The following is a 22,809-nucleotide window of genomic DNA, read 5'->3' as shown; positions in this document are numbered from 1 at the left end:
ATGTGTCGAACTGCTTTGCTTTATCTTGGCCAGGTCGCAATTGTAAATGAGAACTTGTTCTCAACTAGCCTACCTGGTTAAAAAAAAATATTACTGCACTGTCAGAACTAGAAGCACAAGTATTTCCCTACACTCGCATTGCAGACAACACAACAGTGGTAGGCCTGATCACCGACAACGACGAGACAGTCTATAGGGAGGAAGTCAGAGACCTGGCCGGGTGGTGCCAGAATAACAACCTATCCCTCAACGTAACCAAGACTAAGGAGATTATTGTGGACTACAGGAAAAGGAGGACCGAGCACGCCCCCATTCCCATCGACGGGACTGTAGTGGAGCAGGTTGAGAGCATCAAGTTCCTTGGTGTCCACATCAACAACAAACTAGAATGGTCCAAACACACCAAGACAGTCGTGAAGAGGGCACGACAAAGCCTATTCCCCCTCAGGAAACTAAAAAGATTTGGCATGGGTCCCGAGATACTCAAAAGGTTCTACAGCTGCAACATAGAGAGCATCCTGACTGGTTGCATCACTGCCCTGGTACGGCAATTGCTCGGCCTCTATCCGCAAGGCACTACAGAGGGTAGATGGGGCTAAGCTGCCTGCCATCTAGGACCTCTACACCAGGCGGTGTCAGAGGAAGGCCCTAAAAATTGTCAAAGACCCCAGCCACCCCAGTCATAGACTGTTCTCTCTACTACCGCATGGCAAGCTGTACCGGAGTGCCAAGTCTAGGACAAAAAGGCTTCTCAACAGTTTTAACCCCCAAGCCATAAGACTCCTGAACAGGTAATCAAATGGCTAACCGAACTATTTGCATTGTGTGCCCCCCCCAACCCCTCTTTTTACGCTGCTGCTACTCTCTGTTTATCATATATGCATCGTCACTTTAACTATACATTCATGTACGTACTACCTCAATTGGGCCGACCAACCAGTGCTCCCGCACATTGGCTAACTGGGCTATCTGCATTGTGTCCTGCAATCCACCACCCACCAACCCTTATTTTACGCTACTGCTACTCTCTGTTCATCATATATGCATAGTCACTTTAACCATGTCATACTACCTCAATCAGCCTGACTAACCGGTGTCTGTATGTAGCCTCGCTACTTTTATAGCCTCGCTACTGTATATAGCCTGTCTTTTTATTGTTGTTTTATTTCTTTACTTACCTATTGTTCACCTAATACCTTTTTTCCACTATTGGTTAGAGCCTGTAAGTAAGCATTTCACTGTAAGATCTACACCTGATGTATTCAGCGCAGGTGACAAATAAACTTTGATTTGATTTGATTAACATCTGCTAACCATGTGTATGTGACCAGTACAATTTTATTTGATTCGATTTTGATGTTAAGAGCTTTGAGTGATCTCGCCCCCACTGACTGCCCCTGGGCCCTGACTCTGTCTGGCTGGTGCTGGAGCTGGGCAAAGGAAACAGCCCAGACAACAGGGAGGGAGCTGGACGAAGGAAACAGCCCAGGCAACAGGGAGGGAGCTGGACGAAGGAAACAGCCCAGACAACAGGGAGGGAGCTGGACGAAGGAAACAGCCCAGACAACAGGGAGGGAGCTGGGCGAATGAAACAGCCCAGACAACAGGGAGGGAGCTGGACGAAGGAAACAGCCCAGGCAACAGGGAGGGAGCTGGACGAAGGAAACAGCCCAGACAACAGGGAGGGAGCTGGACGAAGGAAACAGCCCAGACAACAGGGAGGGAGCTGGACGAAGGAAACAGCCCAGACAACAGGGAGGGAGCTGGGTGAAGGAAACAGCCCAGACAACAGGGAGGGAGCTGGGCAAAGGAAACAGCCCAGACAACAGGGAGGGAGCTGGAAAGTGTCCAAAGTGTTGCATCCAGTACAGAGAGCTGGGGATGTTCTGTAGATTGCTACCCGACTCCCGTTCCTAGACTTCTCAGAGGCAGCCAGCCCCCCCCCCCCCCCCCCCAACCCATCTCCATACCAAATGGCCCCCACCCTCCTCTCTCTTTCACACATTACACACCCCCTTTCACTCTGGCTTTTTAAGAGAAAGCGTTTGTGCATGACGTTGGATGTGTGTTGCTCCTGAAGGGTTTTGGGTTCTTCTAATTAGTGCAGTGAGGGATATTTGGCTGAAAGCAATGTTAACTCAATTAGTAGAGAGAGTACTCTGTGTGTGACACAGAAAGTCTTGGTGCCAAATGTGAATATTAGCACCGATGTGGAACCCAACTGGCGTCCGCTCCTTGCTACTGTGCATAGGGAAAATGCCCTCACAAAATCATACTTAAGTAAACTAGTGGAACACTGTTCAGGTTTTTGCTTTCTCTGTGTATGCTCATGCTGTTACCTTTTGATCGTTGCATGCTCGTCAATGCTGGTTTGATTAAGCAAGAATCCTGTGATGGCTTGCAAAGTAATACCTCAGAGAGACTGCAACTGTACTCCTCCCCCCATTTTGTTAAGAGTGTTTCTGAACTGTCTATGCCGTAGCCTCTCCCTGCATTGCTATGACAAAAAGCCTATTGTGCTCTGTTAAAACACAGATCCAGTCCAAATGCCTTTTAACGCTCGGTGATATTCATCCCTGGTCATCGGAACCCTCTAAATCCATACCCAAAGGCCTCCGTCACGCAAAGCAAAAATATCCATCATCACAAAAGGCCCATCCGCCATCTTAGTTTTTTTTTACCCCAATGAGCATTGAATAAATAACGTGGTTCTAGACTCGCTAACTCTGCAGAAAGAGACAAATCACGGGGCCACAGTATATGCCCTGTATTGATTAAAGGCTGTTGATCGATACTGCACGGTTGACGGTTAGTAGTTTTATGAGGGGCAGTCATGCCGTTCCCACTTTGTTTTATGTTTCCCCTCACCCTCTGCTGACCCAGCACTCTTTACAGGCTCTGGCTAGGGGCCAGGCAGGGGGAGGCAGACAGCAAAGGCAGGCTGGGGGAAACAGACCAGTCAGGGAGACTAAGTAGGCAGGGGGAGACAGACCAGACAGGGAGACCAAGTAGGCAGGGGGAGACAGACCAGACAGGCAGGCAGGGAAGTATAGGCAGAGAGGGAGGCAGGACAGGAAGGCTGGAGGAGGCAGACCAGAGAGACAGGCAGGGGGTGCGGGGGCGTGTCTTCAGTTCAGCCTCCTAACATCCTCTGGAGTTCAGTGGCAGAGGGAGCATTTGATATTGTGTTCATTGTTTACTAAGGGCTTTGTTTGTTCTCTCTCTGTGTCCACGTAGAGCAGTGAGCTTTTATTCTGTAGTGTTTGAGTAGTGCTTTGCTGTTACTGTGTCCCTCATCGACTGTGAGTCAAGTATTGAAAAGAGAAGTACAGTCAAACGGATATTTGATCATATTTTGTTACAACAATGATATTAACATATCTGTGTAAACATTTGTGTATAACATTCAGTGGTTGAATAGGAGTTGTGTGGGTGGTAAAGGTGGCTCGAAATCAGTTTGCATTTTCACAATCATTTTGAAGAGAGATTTGTTTTGTTCTGCTCTGTTCTATGCTGCGGTCTCCTGACAACTCCACACAGACCGTGTGTTGGTGTATTGATGACATGATTTCCAGCTTTGACACACACACACACACACACACACACACACGACACATGCATACAAGGGCTGGTGCGCACACAAATCACACACAAACTGCTAATGCTGGTCTTTCAATTGCTGTGTAGGTCCATGCATACATTTAGTAATACATTCAAGGGGTCATGCATATTTTACAGCTTTAAAGGGTAGGCTAGGGTGAAAACAGTGAGTGACCAGATATATCAGAATCTTCTAAAGATATTTCAGGACATAGTTCTCCTTTAAAAAAATTATCCACTTCAAATGATGATAGCATATGCAGTACATAAACTATGCCATAATTGACATGCGTTGTGTGGTCCACACAGAAATACCTCCAAGTGTGTGTGTATGACTTTGCAGATATAATGGGTTGCCCTTGAGAGACCTTCACTAGCATTGCAGGGATGATGAAATGCACTCTCTCTTACTGTATTCGCTCTACCTCCCTCCTCTGACCAAACCAGGGAACTTCACCCGAATCAGACGAGCAGTGATCACACCGGCGTTTAAATTGCAGGGGTGGATCGCGGGTGGCAGTCGTACGCCTGAATTGTTGGTCCACACAACCGTCTGGGTTGTTCAAACAGCTTCCTTTCTGCTGTAATTACTTAATTCATTATTCAAATGATAAACTGCTTTTAAAGGGGTGAATTGGATGCTATCCTAGCTGCTACCCTGTAACTTATATACTGTTTACCCTACACCTAAAATTGCTTTTAAGGGCAAACACTATCCAAATGGTCATGTCAGTTAGTCAACCGACATTTGAAACATAATCCAAATCAAACGTAGATGCCCTGGCTCCTGAGCATAACAGAGCAGAGCTTTTTTTTTTGCGTTGTACCAAATGAAGTGACAAATATAAATAGAAAATAGAAAATAGATACATTGTCGATGTAGCCTATCTATTGGGATATTTACCTCGTCTTTTTTTCTTACAGATAAGTCCTCCTATAGCACAGAGCACTGTGATAAGTGCTTCCTGTACTGCCCCATTAGCAAACCTGAGTTCAAAGTGGACAGGAAAATTATCTTTTGGCTTGGTTGTTCAATAGTGGTGGTGGTGGGTGGGGGGCTGGAGAGGAAACCCAGTGTTGTGGGGGAACCCATGACCAGTGGAGCTGGATAAGAGAGGGGAATACCAGATAACCTGCCCCTTGTGGACAGTGCAAATGTAATGGGGTTGTGTTGTGAAGTAACAGTAAAGTAAAGTAAAGGTCTAATTATAAGACTTTTAACGGGCAACCTTATAGTCAGCCAGATACTGGACATACTTCACAAGGCGACTGTTAGGTGAGTCAACCTGGGGACTAGCAGTTTGCGTTGTTTACCTAACGCCCATTGAAAGAGGTGTTTGCAAATACCTAATTTAATCTAAGCGTGCAAAAAATAAAAATGTGTGCTGTTCGCATGTGTAAAATGCATGAAATAGGGTGCCAGCTGAAATCAGAGTCGGTTCCAAGGAGCCCATTGCAGCAGTGTGACAGCCTTTGGTTCATTCAACACTTACCTGGACAAGTCCCTGGGGCAGCGCTGTTCTTTCATGATGTCTGGGGTTGAGTGGTTGGGGGGGTAGGGAGGGGTGTTGGGAAGGAGTGTCTGCATTCTGGTCTCTATGCACGTCCTACTGCGTCACACAACCCGCCCCCTCCATCACCTCCCCCTCCTCTCTCTCACTTTGCAGCTCTCAAGGCTTAACACCAGTCAGCTCTTATATAATCCAGCCCTCATTTGTGGAAATAGCCCTGCAATGCAGCACAGTTATAAAATAGCAAGCCGCACTGCTGCTGCTGGGTTGTGCTCAGGATGGGGGGCTGAGAGATGTGCTCAGGATGGGGGGCTGAGAGATGTGCTCAGGATGGGGGGCTGAGAGATGTGCTCAGGATGGGGGGCTGAGAGATGTGCTCAGGATGGGGGGGGCTGAGAGATGTGCTCAGTGAAGTGGCAGCGAGCGAGAGAGCGAGGTTCAGCACACAGTAGCTGTGTTCAAAGAGGGGAGATTGAACACTCAAGAGAAGAAAGTCCTTGAGAAATAACCGTATTTTTCAAATCTTCAGTTTTCCTGAAGGCCAATTCATTGCTGCCTTTGATGACTGTATGCAAGCATGCAGATTTGCAGAATTAGGAAACTTCATAGTGGAGAAAGAGTTGATCAGACTTTTGATTGGATATCTTACCCTAAGAGGACCAAAATAACTTGAAAGGTGTCGTAGCAGAGGTAACCTGGTAGTTAGTTCGCTGAGCTACGTGCTCTCATTTGCCTGACGGGTAACCTTGCCTGAGACCTGAAGCTCATAGAGATAACACTTAGACTTTAGCTTAGCGGGATAGTATGAGTTGAGTGACAACCATAGACCGGTAAGGACCAACATTTGATACACAGCCTGTTCAATGAAACTCATCCAGGCCAGGGGTAGTCATTGATTAAAGAAACATTTCAGAGCTCCATCAACTGGCAATGAGAATCCTTCAGAAACTAGAAAAGGTCAATTTTCTGAAGAAAATATATGTGTTCTTGCTTCAGCTTTTACTACATGTTTTAGATACAGTGTATATGGTCTAGATTAGAGCTAGCCTGGTCCCAGATCTGTTTGTGCTTTTGCCAACTCCACTGCTGTCATTGTCAAGCCATACATACACTACCGGTCAAAGGTTTTAGAGCACCTATCCATTCAAGGCTCTTTCTTTATTTTGACTATGTTCTACGTTGTAGAATAATAGTGAAGACATCAAAACTATGAAATAACACATGGAATCATGTAGTAACCAAAAAAAAAGTGTTGAACAAATCAAAATATATTTTATATTTGAGATTCTTCAAAGTAGCCACCCTTTGCCTTGATGACAGCTTTGCACACTCTTGGCATTCTCTCAACCAGCTTCATGAGGTAGTCACCTGGAATGCATTTCAATTAACAGGTGTGCCTTCTTAAAAGTTAATTTGTGGAATTTCTTTCCTTCTTAATGCATTTGAGACAATCAGTTGTGTTGAGACAATGTAGGGGGTGTATACAGAAGATAGCCCTATTTGGTAAAACCAAGTCTATAGTACGACAAGAAAAGCTGAAATAAGCAAAGAGAAATTACTTTAAGACATGAAGGTCAGTCAATACGAAGCATTTCAAGAACTTTGAAAGTTTCTACAAGTGCAGTCGCAAAAACCATCAAGCGCAATGATGAAACTGGCTCTCATGAGGACCGCCACAGGAATGGAAGACCCCGAGTTGCTTCTGCTGCAGAGGATACGTTCATTAGTTACCAGCCACAGAAATTGCAGCTCAAATAAATGCTTCAGAGTTCAAGTAATAGACACAACTCAACATCAACTGTTCAGAGGAGACTGCGTGAATCAGGCCTTCATGGTCAAATTGCTGCAACGAAACCACTACTAAAGCACACCAATAAGAAGGAGACACTTCTTGGGCCAACAAACACGTGCAACGGACATTAGACCGGTGGAAATGTGTCCTTTGGGCTGGAGTCGTAATTGGAGATGTTTGGTCCTATGATTGAGTGTAGTCTGGCCCAGGGGTGTGAAGGTGAACGGAAAGGCACTGGAGCGACGAACCACCCTTGCTGTCTAACTGGCCGGTTGCCCTCTCTCCACCAGGAGAACGGGGAACGCTATTACGGGGGCTGAGTCACTGGCTTACTGGTACTCTTCCATCCCGTTCCTAGGAGGGGTGCGTCACTTGAGTGGGTTGAGTCACTGACTTGATCTTCCTATTCGGGTTTGGCGCCCTCCTCGGGTTTGTGCTGTGGGGGAGATCTTCATGGGCTAAACTCAGTCTTGTCTCAGGGTAGTAAATTGGTAGGTTGAAGATCTCCCTCTAGTGGTGTGGGGGCTGTGCTTTGGCAAAGTGGGTGGGGTTATATCCTGCCTGGTTGGCCATGTCTGGGGGTATTGCCGGACGGGGCCACAGTGTCTCCCGACCCCTCCAGTCTCAGCCTCCAGTATTTATGCTGCAATAGTTTGTGTGTCGGGGGGCTAGGGTCATTTCTCCTGTCTCCTGTGTGAATTTCAGTATGCTCCTTCAAATTCTCTGTCTCCCTCTCCCCTCCCAGAGTACCTGAGCCCTAGGACCATGCCTCAGGACTACCTAGCCTGATGACTCCTTGCTGTCCCCAGTCCACGTGGTCGTGCTGCTGCTCCAGTTTCAACTGTTCTGCCTGCGGCTATGGAACCCTGACCTGTTCACCGGACGTGCTACCTGTCCCGGATCTGCTGTTTTCACCACTCTCTCTCTACCGCATCTGCTGTCTCTAATTCTGAATGCTCAGCTATGAAAAGCCAACTGACATTTACTCCTGAGGCGCTGAACTTTGGCAGCTTCTACAACCACTGTGATTATTATTTTTATTTGACCCTGCTGGTCATCAATGAACGTTTGAAAATCGTGGCCATGTACTGTTATAATTTCAATCCTGCACAGCCAGAAGAGGCCACCCCTCAGAGCCTGGTACCTCTCTACGGTTCTTCCTAGGTTCTTACCGATACCATCTACTGCATCTTGCCTATGCCGTTCTGTACCATCACTCATTCATATATCTTTATGTACATTTTATTTATCCCTTTACACTTGTGTGTATAAGGTAGTAGTTTTGGAATTGTTAGGTTAGATTACTTGTTGGTTATTACTGCATTGTCGGCACTAGAAGCACAAGCATTTCGCTACACTCGCATTAACATCTGCTAACCATGTGTATGTGACAAATACATTTGATTTGATTTGGTTCTTCCTCGGTTCCTGCCTTTCTAGAGTTTTTCCTAGCCACGGTGCTTCTACATCTGCATTGATTGCTGTTTTGGTTTTTAGGCTGGGTTTCTGTATAACACTTTGTGACATTTTCTGATGTGAAAAGGGCTTTATAAATACATTTGAATGATTGATTGTTAGCTAACACACAGTGTCGCCAACAAGACTCCCGCCTGCTGTACTAATAACCAGTAAACAGTGTCCTTCTCCGTCAGCGCATTTTTTTCGCCCTGTTCTGGTGCTTGAAGTATGTTTTTTAAGATTTCGCGCACAAGAGCAATATATGCACCAGTAATGTTCAATTGGTTTGAGTAGCTAATCCTAGCCTCTGACTCACAAGTACCCGGGACCATTTCACTTTCACGCAAGCCTACATCTGAAAGAGACATGATGAGAGACATTGCATGAGATTAAGAGGATCTGCTTGAATAAAGGTAAGTAAAGTTAATTTAGTGCAACGTTCACGCTTCAGAGTATTCATGCCAGCGCTAGCTAACTTTGATCTAGCTACATAGCTAGCTAACGTTTTTGGAACTACACTTTCGGCTAGAAGTTATCTAGCTAGCTAGCTAACGCAAGTTGGACAAGACAAACATATTGTCCTCCGTTATAACAAACTTCGCTATTTAGTTAATGTAATATGCGCATTTTCACTATGAATCACAAAGCTAGCTAGCCTACTTGAAAGTTAGCTGAAGTTAGCACACGTCAGCTAACCAGCTAATCATCCTATCATACATAGATAACGTTACTAGTAGCCAACTGTCTAACTTAGCAAACGTTAAATGTGTAATTGTTTGCTAACTAATCCGTGTGAATAAAAGCAGTTTGAGCTAACTAGCTATCCCGCTAACGACGTTACAAGCAACAGTTAGATAGCGAACTGCTAATAGCTTGTTAGCAACAGAACCGGGCCACCATCACTTGCTGATTTAGGCGAACTTTTTAAGCTAATAGGTATGTAGCGTGATAACGTTAGCTACTTTTATCAATTGAAACTGACCTTGATATGGCAAGGCTGACTACAAAAATGTATATTCAAACTAAAAATGAACAGTTAGCCTAAAATGTATTTCCTGGCAAGTTTATTCTAGCTAGCTAACATACTGTATCATTGAAATAGCTACATTGTAAACAGCTAGAATATTTCGTCCTTTCATGAGAAATATAAAGTTTAGCAATGCCCATTACACTATTATTTAATGTACATTTGTTCCGTGAATTTATAGATGGAGGACTGGCTATTAGAGAATACAGTAGATTTGTGTTTGTTGCTTCAGGTGTGGAATCAAATATTTTGTCCTACCACCACCTATTTATTGTACATCAAAGTAAATTCTTAGTATCCCTCTATTTACCAGTGGGTGGCGCAATTTCACTATCAGCAACACGTTATTTTCATAACCTGCCTTTGGATTTGACAGTGTATATAATACAGATGTACAGTATAATATAAATAGACTAGGATCTGTCTTTGATTAGGTACGAAATAAACGTGTTATGCAGGCCTATGTCTAGACTCCACAACCTTGGAGACATGCCCTTTTATATCCTAATCAGACAGCACCAAATGTTCTGAAAACACCAGCCTGAGAGTCTAGTAGGAAGTCCAAACAAAAAGGCAATGACTGTCAGCTGCTACAGAATCAGTTCACAGGAGGTCTACAATACAACAGTGAATAATCAGTGTGTCCTCGGTCCTTTTACATCCAGTCTGGCGTCAACCATCAACATATGAGAATAATCCATAACATTGAGTATCAAGTCTAGTGACCATCAACCCGCACCTTGAGTATCAAAAACACTGGAAATCAGGTTTCAAACAATTATGCTGCCTCAAGGTCACATTACGAAGTGATGGGTGGGTGATGTGCTGTTAGTCAACGGTAGGCAGGCAGGCTATAGACTATGCATCTGAATGGATGAATCTGAATGAATTGCGAGTTGAGATTGAGAGATAAAAATAGGTCCTTTTTAAATCATGGCCACAAGTTTTTCAACTTTTTTTTTTAATGCGATTCTATTTAGAAATGTTATTTGTTGCGCAATTACTGAGTTTACAAAAGCAGGTTTCACTCTATAGTCTACAGGCTTTTTGAGGAGCTACTGTTGCGCTGCCTGACAGGTGGTAGGTAGGCTATAGTCTCTGTATGCTGTGATATTTAAGATGCATGACGACTAACAAAAATACACACAAGCCAATTTAATTTCAAAATGTATGCAAATTGACCTGTAGACCAATAAACATGTCTGGTAAAATGTATTCTCGCCGACCTAACACTGATTAACTGTTAACATCTCTCTACCCCCCCCCCCCCCAACAATTCATTCAGGACTCTCCGTAACCAATGTAGCATCTACATTAATGTAGAAGTGTTTAGAAACATTCTATTCCTATATATACAATAAAATGGACTTCATAATGACAACACATTATTTCTATTGGGCCACAATTCATCTGAAACACAACCAAAACAAACAGCAAATGCATCCAACAAGTTTGCAGAGTCACACGCTTGACGTAATCATTGCGTGCAAGGAATACGGGACAAAATACTAAACATTTGACTACTTTAATACACATAAGTGGATTTTGCCCAATACTTTTGGTCCCCTTAAATGGGAGGGGCTATGTACAAAAAGTGGTGTAATTTCTAAACGGTTCACCCGATATGGATGATAATACACTCAAATTAAAGCTGACAGTCTGCACTTTAACCTCCATAGTCATTTAATAATGTCAAATCCAACGTACTGGAGTACAGAGCCAAAACAACAAATGGGTCACTGTCCCAATACTTTTGGAGCTTACTGTAACACATCTCAAACACATCTATGGCATGTTAATATACCTTGCCTAATCGTCCTCTATGTTTGGGCTAGGCCATGTGTTAGGATTATTAATATCCTATGCAAGCAATGTTCTCACTATATAGATGGAGAATGGCGGTGTCTGTGCAAACAAACATCAGGTGAATGGGTCCAAAAATCTCTTCTTTTTTTTTCTGGTTGTTTTGTAATATACCCCTCAGGTTGTATCATTGCGCCATTCCAACCATTCCCTCAAACCTGGTAAAATAAGGGTTACAAATAATCATTTCAAAAACACTTGGGGGGAGGGGAATAAATCTCCTTTATCATACGTGGCAGCTTCCCATCTGGACTATGATAATTACACGAAAGAAGGCCAAGGACTCTGGATTTAAGCCTAAACAAGCGAGGACCAATCGAAAGACACCCTGCAGATGGTACATCTTGGAGGAGTTAGAGAGGAGCTAAAGTTTTTACATTTGTTCTTTTGTCAGTAAGATTTATAATAACATTAGTAGTAGGTAGATAAATCAAATGGGTACTATAGTGCAGCAGGCAAATCAAGTGGGTACTGTGGTGCAGTAGACAAATCAAGTGGGTACTGTGGTGCAGTAGACAAATCAAGTGGGTACTGTGGTGCAGTAGACAAATCAAGTGGGTACTGTGGTGCAGTAGACAAATCAAGTGGGTACTGTGGTGCAGTAGACAAATCAAGTGGGTACTGTGGTGCAGTAGACAAATCAAGTGGGTTCAGTAGACAAATCAAGTGGGTACTGTGGTGCAGTAGACAAATCAAGTGGGTACTGTGGTGCAGTAGACAAATCAAGTGGGTACTGTGGTGCGGTAGACAAATCAAGTGGGTACTGTGGTGCAGTAGACAAATCAAGTGGGTACTGTGGTGCAGTAGACAAATCAAGTGGGTACCGTGGTGCAGCAGACTACCGCATATTACACACGGCAGAACTACATTAAAAAAAGCCCATAGATTTAAGAAGTATTTTGGTACATACAGTGCATTCGGAAAGTATTCAGACCCCTTGACTTTTTCCACATTTTGTTACGCAACAGCCTTATTCTAAAATTGATTAAATTGTTTTCCCCCCTCCAATCTACACACATACCCCATAATGACAATCCAAAAACAGGTTTAGATTTGCTAAAAATTCTATCAAATGAAATGACATTTACATAAGTATTCAGACCCTTTCTCAGTACTTTGTTGAAGCACCTTTGGCAGCAATTAATGACTTGCGTTTTCTTGGGTATGACGCTACAAGCTTGGCACACCTGTATTTGGGGAGTTTCTCCCACTCTTCTCAGCAGATCCTCTCAAGCTCTGTCAGGTTTGATGGGGAGCGTCGCTGCACAGCTATTTGCAGGTCTATCTAGAAATGTTAGATCAGGTTCAAGTCCGGGCTCTGGCTGGGCCACTCAAGGACATTCAGAGACTTGTCCCTTGGCCACTCCTGCGTTGTCTTGGCTGTGGGCTTAGGGTCGTTGTCCTGTTGGAAGGTGAAACTTTGCCCTAGTCTGAGGTACTGAGCACTCTGGAGCATGTTTTCATCAAGGATCTCTCTGTATTTTTCGCCGTTCATCTTTGCCTCATTCCGGACTAGTCTCCCAGTCCCTGCCGCTGAAAAGCATCCCCACAGCAGGATGCGGCCACCACCATGCTTCAACGTAGGGATAGTGCCAGGTTTCCTCCAGATGTAACGCTTGGCATTCAGGCCAAAGAGTTCAATCTTGGTTTCATCAGACCAGAGAATCTTGTTTCTCATGGTCTGAGAGTCTTTAGGTGCCTTTTGGCAAACTCCAAACGGTCTGTCATGTGCTTTTTACTGAGGAGTGGCTTCCGTCTACCATAAAGATCTGATTGGTGGAGTGCTGCAGAGATGGTTGTCCTTCTGGAAGGTTCTCCCATCTCGACAAAGGAACTCTGGAGGTCTTTCAGTGACCATCAGGTTCTTAGTTACCTCCCTGACAAAGGCCCTTCTCCCCTGTTTGCTCAGTTTGGCTGTGCGGCCAGCTCTATTAAGAGCCTTTGTTCCAAACGTTTTACATTTTAAGAATGATGGAGGCCACTGTGTTCTTGGGGACCTTCAATGCTGCAGACATTTTTTGGTACCCTTCCCCAGATCTGTGCCTCGACACAATCCTGTCTCGGAGCTCGACAGACTATTCCTTCGACCTCGTGGCATAGTTTTTGCTCTGTTATGCACTGTCAACTGTGGAACCTTTTCTATAGACAGGTGTTTTCCTTTCCAAATCATGTCCAATCAATTGAATTTACCACAGGTGGTGTCCAAGTTGTAGAAACATCTCTAGGATGATCAATGGAAACAGGATGCACCTGAGCCCAATTTCGAGTCTCCTAGCAAAGGGTCTAAACGCTTAAGGTATTTCTGTTTTATTTTTTTATAAATTTGAACAAATGTCTAAACAAGTTTTCACTTTCATATTATGGGGTAATGTGTGTACATTTAGATATAATAAAAAAATATATATATATTTTAGAATAAGACTGAAAGTAACAGTGGGAAAAGTCAAGGGGTCCGACTACTCTCCGAATGCACTGTCTACTGCAAAATCAAAACTCTAGTAATCGGCTTTGAGTGTGGACAGTATTATTATGCATACTGTATGGACTGGATCTTATGCTACGCTTCAAACATTGATTGTGCAGGGCAGCTTACAGAATAGTTAGCTTACAATATATAGTGCACTTTTATTAGATTTTTCAAGAGTAAATGTATATATATTTTTATAATTAATAGGCTGACATTACCTTTTTATCTACAGAATATTTCACCACTGTGCTTTCCATCGCCACCTCTTGCTCTCCTTCATTCCTTTCTTGAGTGTGCAAAGAGAGGGGCTGTCAACAGTGAAATGTTTAGTTGTGGAAATATGATTGTTCACAGATTTCACTTGTTTATTTGTTGTGGCTTAAGGGGGGGCAGTCAACCTGATTTAACTCTTAAAAAATAAAAATAAAAAATGTAATCTTTAATTGCTAAGCGAAAATTATTGTTCTGGCAAAATGGGTTCCGGAAAGCAGCAGTTAAACTCTGACAGCCCTGTTTCTGGTATCATCCTGTTTTGTTTTTGCTCCAACCCCAGTTGTGGAACCTGATTCAGCCCTGAGCTACGTCTATTTTTATTTCTCAAGTGATGTTTTGGAAGTGCCAGTGCAGGGAGTAGTTATTTCAACTCAAATGTATTTAAAAAAATAAAAAATAAATTGGGCGTGGAAGGAACAATTTGGACAATGGAACAATGGATGGGAGTAGTAGAGCTAGGACTAACGCAACATGAGGTGAAATCTAGCCTCTTTCTCAAGTATCATGACGTTGCATCAGAAAAGTATCCATAAACATTCTGGTGCTCGATACAGCTAACCTAGTCATTTCCTTTTGCAGGTGTAGCCTATTTTGCGAATCGTTTCTGACACAGGATAGGCCTAGATGAATCATTCTGGACCACATTTCACACTGTGTCCTTAGAGCTAACATGGTTCTTGTTGGCTGGATCCATTTGGGTGTATCAATCCACACCCAGTGTGTCAATAGCCCATGCTGAATTAAGTCCTATGTCACGCCTGGAACTCAACTGTTATTACTAAGTATCTGTCTATTGTGAAGTATCTCACCGTACAACGATTAGTAACCGTCTCTATTGTTTACCTTATTACAATTATTAGCCTAATTATCTGTGACTGACCTATGCTGTTCTTGGAACTAGGCTAATAAAAAATATTTGTTAGTACTACTAGCCTGGGGCGACAGACCACGTGGTACAATAACTAGCTAGAAGTGGACTATGGGTCCAGGCTAGGACCAGGCTAGGTCCAGAGTCCAGGCTAGGTTGATGTTACCTGCTTTTAGTTTAGTTTCACTGTCTTTCTACTGCACTGTGAGTTGATATTTTTTTGTTATTCTATTTGGCCTACTGCTTTATGGGGTTATAGAAAGGTTGGGTTATAGTATTGGTTATAGTATTGTATTTTAGAAGTCTAGTAGTATTCCTGGCAGGGTTATTATGTCACGCGTCTGGGATGGAGAATATGTCATCAAGTTCTGGTCAATTCTTCACTTGCTTGACCGGATCTATTTTTGTGTTACTTAATTGGCTTAGGCGTTGTCCGTCCTTTTTGAACAACAATGGACACTTTATTCAGCGCAGAGGAGGCTTTTTGGCACGAGAGAATTCGGCATGTGTGTACGTGCATGTGTAGAGAGGCGCAGGCTACAGCAAGTGTTTAGGACTTAGGCTTATCTACAGTAGTAGTGATGGGGGGAATTCATAGCTACGTATCGCAGTATTATTTTGGACGATATTATATCGTTACTTTGACTCATTGTACAAAATATTTGTTGTTGCTAGGTAGCCTTTGCTAGCTCTGGTTGGCTGAACCTGTGCCCAAAATCCAGTATTCATCCTGTAGCTTGTTCTCCATCTTTTTTTAAATAGTGAGCCAACATGTTTTTAGTAGGGTCGCACGATATATCGGTGAGCAGATCACACCCAGTAAGTGTATGTCGTGAATCGCCCATAGATTTGTCCATATCGCCCAGGGCTAAGCTAGGTCTACTACTTGAAAGGATGGCTGATCAAGTGGTTATCTAAGACCAATACTGTGTCTGCCACTCCAAGGAACTGGAAAGGCTGACAAATGATGCCAATAAATGCCTGCTTTTCATCCGTCACAATGAAAAGCAGTAGGAAGTAGGAAGAAGTGTTCGAGAAATGGTTTGAGAGTTCATCTATCCACCATCACTAAAGAGATGGGCTCTTGCAGTGTTGTCAAGAAACCCGTTGGTCTATAATTCATGTGTGGATACTGACATACTTATTGATTAGGAGGGGGGGGGGGAATGATGGTCATTGATTCCCAGACCTATGGTTGTCACGGTACCAGTATTGCAACACCACGAATCATGATGCTTGAGTTTCCATGACAACAAAGCACACGACTGAACTCTATTGTCCTTAAAAACCTGCTGTTTTAAAATTATTGTATGACGGGCCTTTTAGCTTGGGGGTGACAACAACGGGGTGTGACAACAGAAAGCTGGGGTTTGCAACATTAGGGTGAAAAAGACTTCGCTTCATTATCAATATATGGTTATAGGCCTCACATTTCCTATTAATCATTGATTTATCTGGGTTGAGATCATAGTCGGTCTGTGATATGTTGGGCCCTGGCTGTAAGAGGCATCGATGCAGGACGCTTCAACCGTTCCCTCTCGCCCAGCAGCCAATCAGGGCTCTCTTGAGTCGGATGAGGGAAGCCCCTCCTCCCCTCTACTCTCTCTCTCTTTCTCTCTCTCGACAGGCTGCTGCTGCTTTGTCGGGCTAGGAGGAAGACCAGCTATCCTTTTACAGTGAGCCTTTCAAATGATCCGAAGGGAAGGGAAGAGACTAAATAAAGGGGGGGAGAAGGATAGAGAGAGGGAGAGGAGTGGATCACGGAGTGGGCTGACCATGCGTCCAGGGCCTATAGCCAGAAACCCTCATGTGAGTCAAGGTGGCTTTTATCCTATTTTTTTTCCCCCTCCTTGCCTGCTGCTGCTCCCCTCATCGCTAGGAAGCAGCCCTGGTCTTGTGACACTTCATTGGAAACAAGGGCAGTGTGTGTCGGGGGGGGGGGGGGGGGGGGGAATTCTGTCTCGGAAGGCTGCGTTTTTAGACAGGCAGACTCATTCTGATGCTATATTAGTTTCTTATGACCAATCGCATCAGCTCTTTTCACGTTGGATCTTTTTCAAAGCTGATCTGTTTGGTCATTAGACCAATTCGTGAAAAGACGATCAGAATTGGGCTGCCGATGTAAGCGCAGCCTAAGAACCAACCCAGTGCAGGGAGGAAAATGCCTGGCTGGTATGTTAGCTTTTCAGTGAGACAGCCTGTAGACTAGGCCGGATATATGTGTCTGTGAAGAAATGTAGTGTGTCTGTGTGTGTGTGAGACAGAGGGAGAGAGATGCAGAGAAAGGAGGAGCTGATGAGAGACCAAGGAGTGGATGGATTGTTGTGATGAATGCATGGACTATCTGTTTAAATGCCTGGACTGACCAATTTGTCTCTGTTGTTATTCAACAAACCAAAGGATAAAGATTTAATTTCATGTTGCAGTTGACTGGGATTTTCCCATGCCTCTTGTATGACTGTGTGGGTAGTTGGCCAATGTTTGTTCATTGAAAAAATGTGACGGTTTCTCTTCCGGTTGTCTGTGTAGCCTAATCATTCTGAATACTTCTTAAATGGCTTTGAGAATATGTGAATGTGACATGTGAATGCGACACGTGAATGCGACATGTTCAACGGAGGCACCGTGTCTTTCATCACTCCACGTGTCATTGAATAAGAATGTGTTTGTCTCCAAGATTACATACCGCAATGTTCGGTTGTAGGCTAATGCATTGACAAGGCCAAACTTTTGACTCCTTATGTTAAGAATGTCACAACATTCGGGTCACTAGCTAAATCTTTTTTTTTTTATGATGGTCAGAGCGATTCACGGGCTATACCTTGATATCCCAGGTGTATTGGGAAAAGGTCAGCTAGGTGTCTCGAGTATTTGTGGTCGTTTGGGATGGAGTGACGGTGCCTGAATGTAGGCCCACTGTCTTGATCCTGTACTACATTTAGTTATTTTGTTTAAACCGGGTGTCAAGCCTCAAAACTATACTGTGGTGAGCAGCCTTGTTTTTTTTTTAGCCTGTCCTAGAGTTTTAAAATCATTTTCAGTGGAGAAGGCTTAATCGTGGGTCTGAGGAAACCCAAACTTAAATCTCAGTTTACATTGATTTATTATCATCTGCTCCAAAGTTGACTACTTCAGGACCAAGTCTGGCACAGTCTGGTTGTCAACCACCTCCAGGAAGGTCCAGGCTGGGTTATTTGTTGACTCCTCTGTCAATATTAGCCTGTAGTTAACTAACTTTTACAGTCTTGTTCGTTTGGCAGCAGTTGTTTTAGGAGTCTGTTTGCCAGGGCGTTGGTAGAGCTGCGTTTGTACACTGACGCTCTGCTGCCAGTTAATTATTACTTTACAGCTAGTGGAAGACCTCTCAATGTTCTCTAGTCTTAGTTCTATTGAAGGGGTGATTTAGTTTGGAACAATACAAATCGAATCCAATTTTAGTGGTCACATACACATGGTTAGCAGATGTTATTGCGAGTAGCGAAATGCTTGTGCTTCTAGTTCTGACAGTGCAGCAATATCTAACAAGTAATCCAACAATTCCACAACTACCTAATACACATGCATCAAAGTAAAGGAATGGAATAAGAATATGTACATGTAAATACAGTGGAGCAAAAAAGTATTTAGTCAGCCACCAATTGTGCAAGTTCTCCCACTTAAAAAGATGAGAGAGGCCTGTAATGTTCATCATAGGTACACTTCAACTATAACAGACAAAATGAGAAAAAGAAATCCAGAAAATCACATTGTAGGATTTTTTTATGAATTTATTTGCAAATTATGGTGGAAAATAAGTATTTGGTCACCTACAAACAAGCACGATTTCTGGCTCTCACAGACCTGTAACTTCTTCTTTTAAGAGGCTCCTCTGTCCTCCAGAGGAGAGGGGGCTTCTGTTTAATTTGATTTTAGCGTTTGACCAATCTTGAATACACAGCATAGCCTAGAGTAGGCTATATCAAGACTTTTCTTAATTGAGGTACCACTGAAGTAGATTCATAACATGTTCAGAAACATTCTGTAGTCAGGACGGCTTACAGAGTATGAAATGTTTTATTGACCAAGACAAGCAGAGACATGACAGGCGTCAAAGCAGGCTGCCATGACAGGGCACCCGGGAGAAAAGTACTAGACATCTGAAGTACATTTTCTCAAATCTCTTTTTAATACCCGTTTTTGTTATATGTGCCTAAAAGAAAAATGGTTACAGTAATCAAATGAAACATATCACAACAGTTTGAGTGTAGAGTTTCAATAAACCAGTAGACCATATCTGGCTAAGCTTCCAGGTGACCAATTTTAACCATTTACATCAGTGTTGACATGAGACCACATGTACAGGTAGTTTGTTAGCGGCTGGAGTGTCCAGCAGGGCCTTCTCTCTCGACCTTTGGAGGAAACTCTCCCCAACTTAAAGTTAATGGATTCATACACAGACTGAATTAGTTTCAGAAACCAGCTGCAGGATGACCCCATATTCTATGATAACAGAGAAAGTATTTTGTTTTTCAAAAGCCCATTGGACGTCACTGTCCATTTTGAGCTTACAAACAAAACACACAGAAGCATATTTAAATACAGTTGCGTTCGGAAAGTATTCAGACTATTATTACTATTTTGATACTTTTAACTACTTTTACTTCACTACATTCATTAAGGAAAATATTTTCTTAGTCTTATTCTGTTTCCAGTAACCTTTAACTCTTTTTTTTTGCTGACAAACCATGCATAATTATCGTTATGAAATCCCTTTATGGTCTATTGAAATCGAGGGTTCAAATTGAGACTGCATCAACCGTGTCAACCTTATCTCCAGATATCAGAAATCAATACGGGACTGTATAGATAAGTCTTTAGTCCTCTATGTAAACATCTTCTTCTATGGGTTCTTATGTCTCCAAATATCTCAAACCCTTAACCTTAAACATAATTCCTTATCTCACAATCAGATGGCCTCCTAAGGATAGCAACTATCTAGATTATCATGTCTTGGCGGCATTGAAATCTCCACCCTAATATTACTTTGACCAGCGGAAATGTTGACAATTTTACTTATTGTCCTCTCATTGTCTCTAAATAAAATAGATACTTGACTTGTAATTGGTAGCACAAGTATTCACCACAATGAATTGAATGTGGTTGACATCTACCAATCACATAATCCATGTCCCTGTGTTGTCTGCTTCGTCACAGTATATGGTCCTTTTAAAGTAGATTTTTTAGAATAATGACACCTGCTGACCGACTGGTACTAAATGAAAGCCAAATATCATTAACCCATTGACGCTTCCAAAACCCCGTATCTGTGGAACAGGCATGAGTTTCCTGAATTAAATAAGTCGGCACTTACCTTTTTTACAATGCAAAAATAAAGACTTCCTTTTCAAAATATGACAAATTCCGCTGGGAAAAAGACTATCACAGTGACTACATGAAGAATACTTGTATTTGTTTTTCACCTTTTTTATTTACAATGACCGCCTACCTCAGCAAACCCTAACCCAGACGACGCTGGGCCAATTGTGCGCCTCCCGATCACGGCCGGTTGTGATACAGCCTGGAATCGAACCAGGGTCTGTAGTGACGCCTCTAGCACTGAGATGCAGTGCCTCAGACCGCTGTGCCACTCGGGAGTTTTCACATGAAACGGGTTCTCACAAAATGAAACATTCTTGCCAGTAACAACGAATTGTAAATTAAATCTGACATTTGCGCCATGCATTAGTATAACGAATAGCCATCAAGCTAACATTAAGTGTCAGTGCGAATTGACATAATTAAAAAAAAATCTAAATGGAACATTTTACCAGTTGCAAATAATATAAATCGTGCAGCACTCACTTGGTAAATCCAGTGTTTACAAACAGAGTTAAACAAGCTTATATTCTGGGCTCTGATGAGGTACAACAGTTGAACTTTAGCTCTTAGGCATTTTACAAGTTATGTTCTTCAAGAATCAATGGGTATATATCATTAATTGCTAAGTCCAAAAACAGATGTCGCAACTGCAGATTCTAGCTTTAACATATATCCACCATGCCACAACAGGACGAGGAGCATCGGACCTCGTTGTTTTCATCACAGCTTCTTTTTGCCCTGACATTCCAGCATCTCAACGCTGAACACCATCGCTCTTTCTCTGCTCACCAGGAACTGTATTATCTGAGAATGCAGAGGATGAGAGAGAAGACTGACAAGATGGAGGAGAACAAAGCCACGAGGAAGCTGCGGGTGTGCGTGGCGACGTGTAACCGTGCGGACTACTCCAAGCTGGCGCCCATCATGTTTGGCATCAAGGCCAACCCTGATGAGTTTGAGCTGGAGGTGGTGGTGCTGGGATCCCATCTCATTGATGATTATGGGTGAGTTTGAGCTGAAGGTGGTGGTGCTGGGAGCCCATCTCATTGATGATTATGGGTGAGTTTGAGCTGAAGGTGGTGGTGCTGAGAGCCCATCTCATTGATGATTATGGGTGAGTTTGAGCTGAAGGTGGTGGTGCTGAGAGCCCATCTCATTGATGATTATGGGTGAGTTTGAGCTGAAGGTGGTGGTGCTGGGAGCCCATCTCATTGATGATTATGGGTGAGTTTGAGCTGAAGGTGGTGGTGCTGGGAGCCCATCTCATTGATTATGGGTGAGTTTGAGCTGAAGGTGGTGGTGCTGAGAGCCCATCTCATTGATGATTATGGGTGAGTTTGAGCTGAAGGTGGTGGTGCTGGGAGCCCATCTCATTGATGATAATGGGTGAGTTTGAGCTGGAGGTGGTGGTGCTGGGAGCCCATCTCATTGATGATTATGGGTGAGTTTGAGCTGGAGGTGGTGGTGCTGGGAGCCCATCTCATTGATGATTATGTGTGAGTTTGAGCTGAAGGTGGTGGTGCTGAGAGCCCATCTCATTGATTATGGGTGAATTTGAGCTGAAGGTGGTGGTGCTGGGAGCCCATCTCATTGATGATTATGGGTGAGTTTGAGCTGAAGGTGGTGGTGCTGGGAGCCCATCTCATTGATTATGGGTGAGTTTGAGCTGGAGGTGGTGGTGCTGGGAGCCCATCTCATTGATGATAATGGGTGAGTTTGAGCTGGAGGTGGTGGTGCTGGGAGCCCATCTCATTGATGATTATGGGTGAGTTTGAGCTGGAGGTGGTGGTGCTGGGAGCCCATCTCATTGATGATTATGGGTGAGTTTGAGCTGAAGGTGGTGGTGCTGGGAGCCCATCTCATTGATGATTATGGGTGAGTTTGAGCTGAAGGTGGTGGTGCTGGGGGCCCATCTCATTGATGATTATGGGTGAGTTTGAGCTGAAGGTGGTGGTGCTGGGAGCCCATCTCATTGATGATTATGGGTGAGTTTGAGCTGGAGGTGGTGGTGCTGGAACTAGTGTTTCCCGATCCACTGAAATCACAACTATTTGCAAATGTTTTTTACAATGACCGTCATTTTTTATTTGCACTCTGAGGAAAAAGTGTTAATTGAGTAATCATGTCTCAAGTTTTTTTTCTGATTGCTTGATCTGACCAGGAAAAACTCCTGTCCTTAATGAGGACCATAATGGAAATGAGTCTGAATTTGTGTTTTTAGCCGTGACTATATTTAGTGTTTGTTCATATCACTTAGTGGAATCAACTTGATGTGTTTTTAATTTGTCTAAAAATGTGTTCTTTCATGAATGAAATGATTGGTTTGACCACCTGTCCTCCTTTAGCAACACGTTCCGGATGATCGAGCAGGATGACTTTGACATCGGCTCCAAGCTGCACACCATCGTGCGTGGGGAGGACGAGGCCGCCATGGTGGAGTCAGTGGGTCTGGCGCTGGTCAAGCTGCCAGATGTCCTCCACCGCCTTCGCCCGGACATTCTGGTCGTCCACGGAGACCGCTTCGATGCCCTCGCCCTGGCAACGGCTGCCGCCCTGATGAACATTCGCATCCTGCACCTGGAGGGAGGAGAG

The 22,809-nt window shown here is 43.6% G+C and overlaps 1 protein-coding gene across 6 annotated transcripts in view; it reads left to right on the top strand.

The window, feature by feature from the left end:
- The first annotated feature begins 8,478 nt into the window (after nt 1-8,478).
- The window catches only part of LOC139418885 (bifunctional UDP-N-acetylglucosamine 2-epimerase/N-acetylmannosamine kinase-like), a 31,263-nt gene continuing 16,932 nt past the window's right edge, over nt 8,479-22,809 (top strand). The window contains exons 1-4 of one of the 6 annotated variants that reach the window (XM_071168653.1): nt 15,001-15,063; nt 16,487-16,668; nt 21,010-21,221; nt 22,563-22,809. In XM_071168653.1, the coding sequence (XP_071024754.1) occupies nt 16,549-16,668; nt 21,010-21,221; nt 22,563-22,809 (579 nt within the window). In that variant the 5' untranslated portion in view covers nt 15,001-15,063; nt 16,487-16,548. Of the gene's footprint in view, nt 8,775-14,978; nt 15,064-16,477; nt 16,669-21,009; nt 21,222-22,187; nt 22,203-22,562 lie in introns of those variants that run through there. The other 5 variants (XM_071168656.1, XM_071168655.1, XM_071168652.1 and 2 more) reach the window with 5 other exon arrangements.

The sequence above is a fragment of the Oncorhynchus clarkii genome, chromosome 10, assembly GCF_045791955.1.
Source record: "Oncorhynchus clarkii lewisi isolate Uvic-CL-2024 chromosome 10, UVic_Ocla_1.0, whole genome shotgun sequence".
Classification (NCBI taxonomy): domain Eukaryota; kingdom Metazoa; phylum Chordata; class Actinopteri; order Salmoniformes; family Salmonidae; genus Oncorhynchus; species Oncorhynchus clarkii.
Note: the sequence above shows the minus strand (reverse complement) of the source record. Positions and strands in the feature narration are given on the sequence as shown.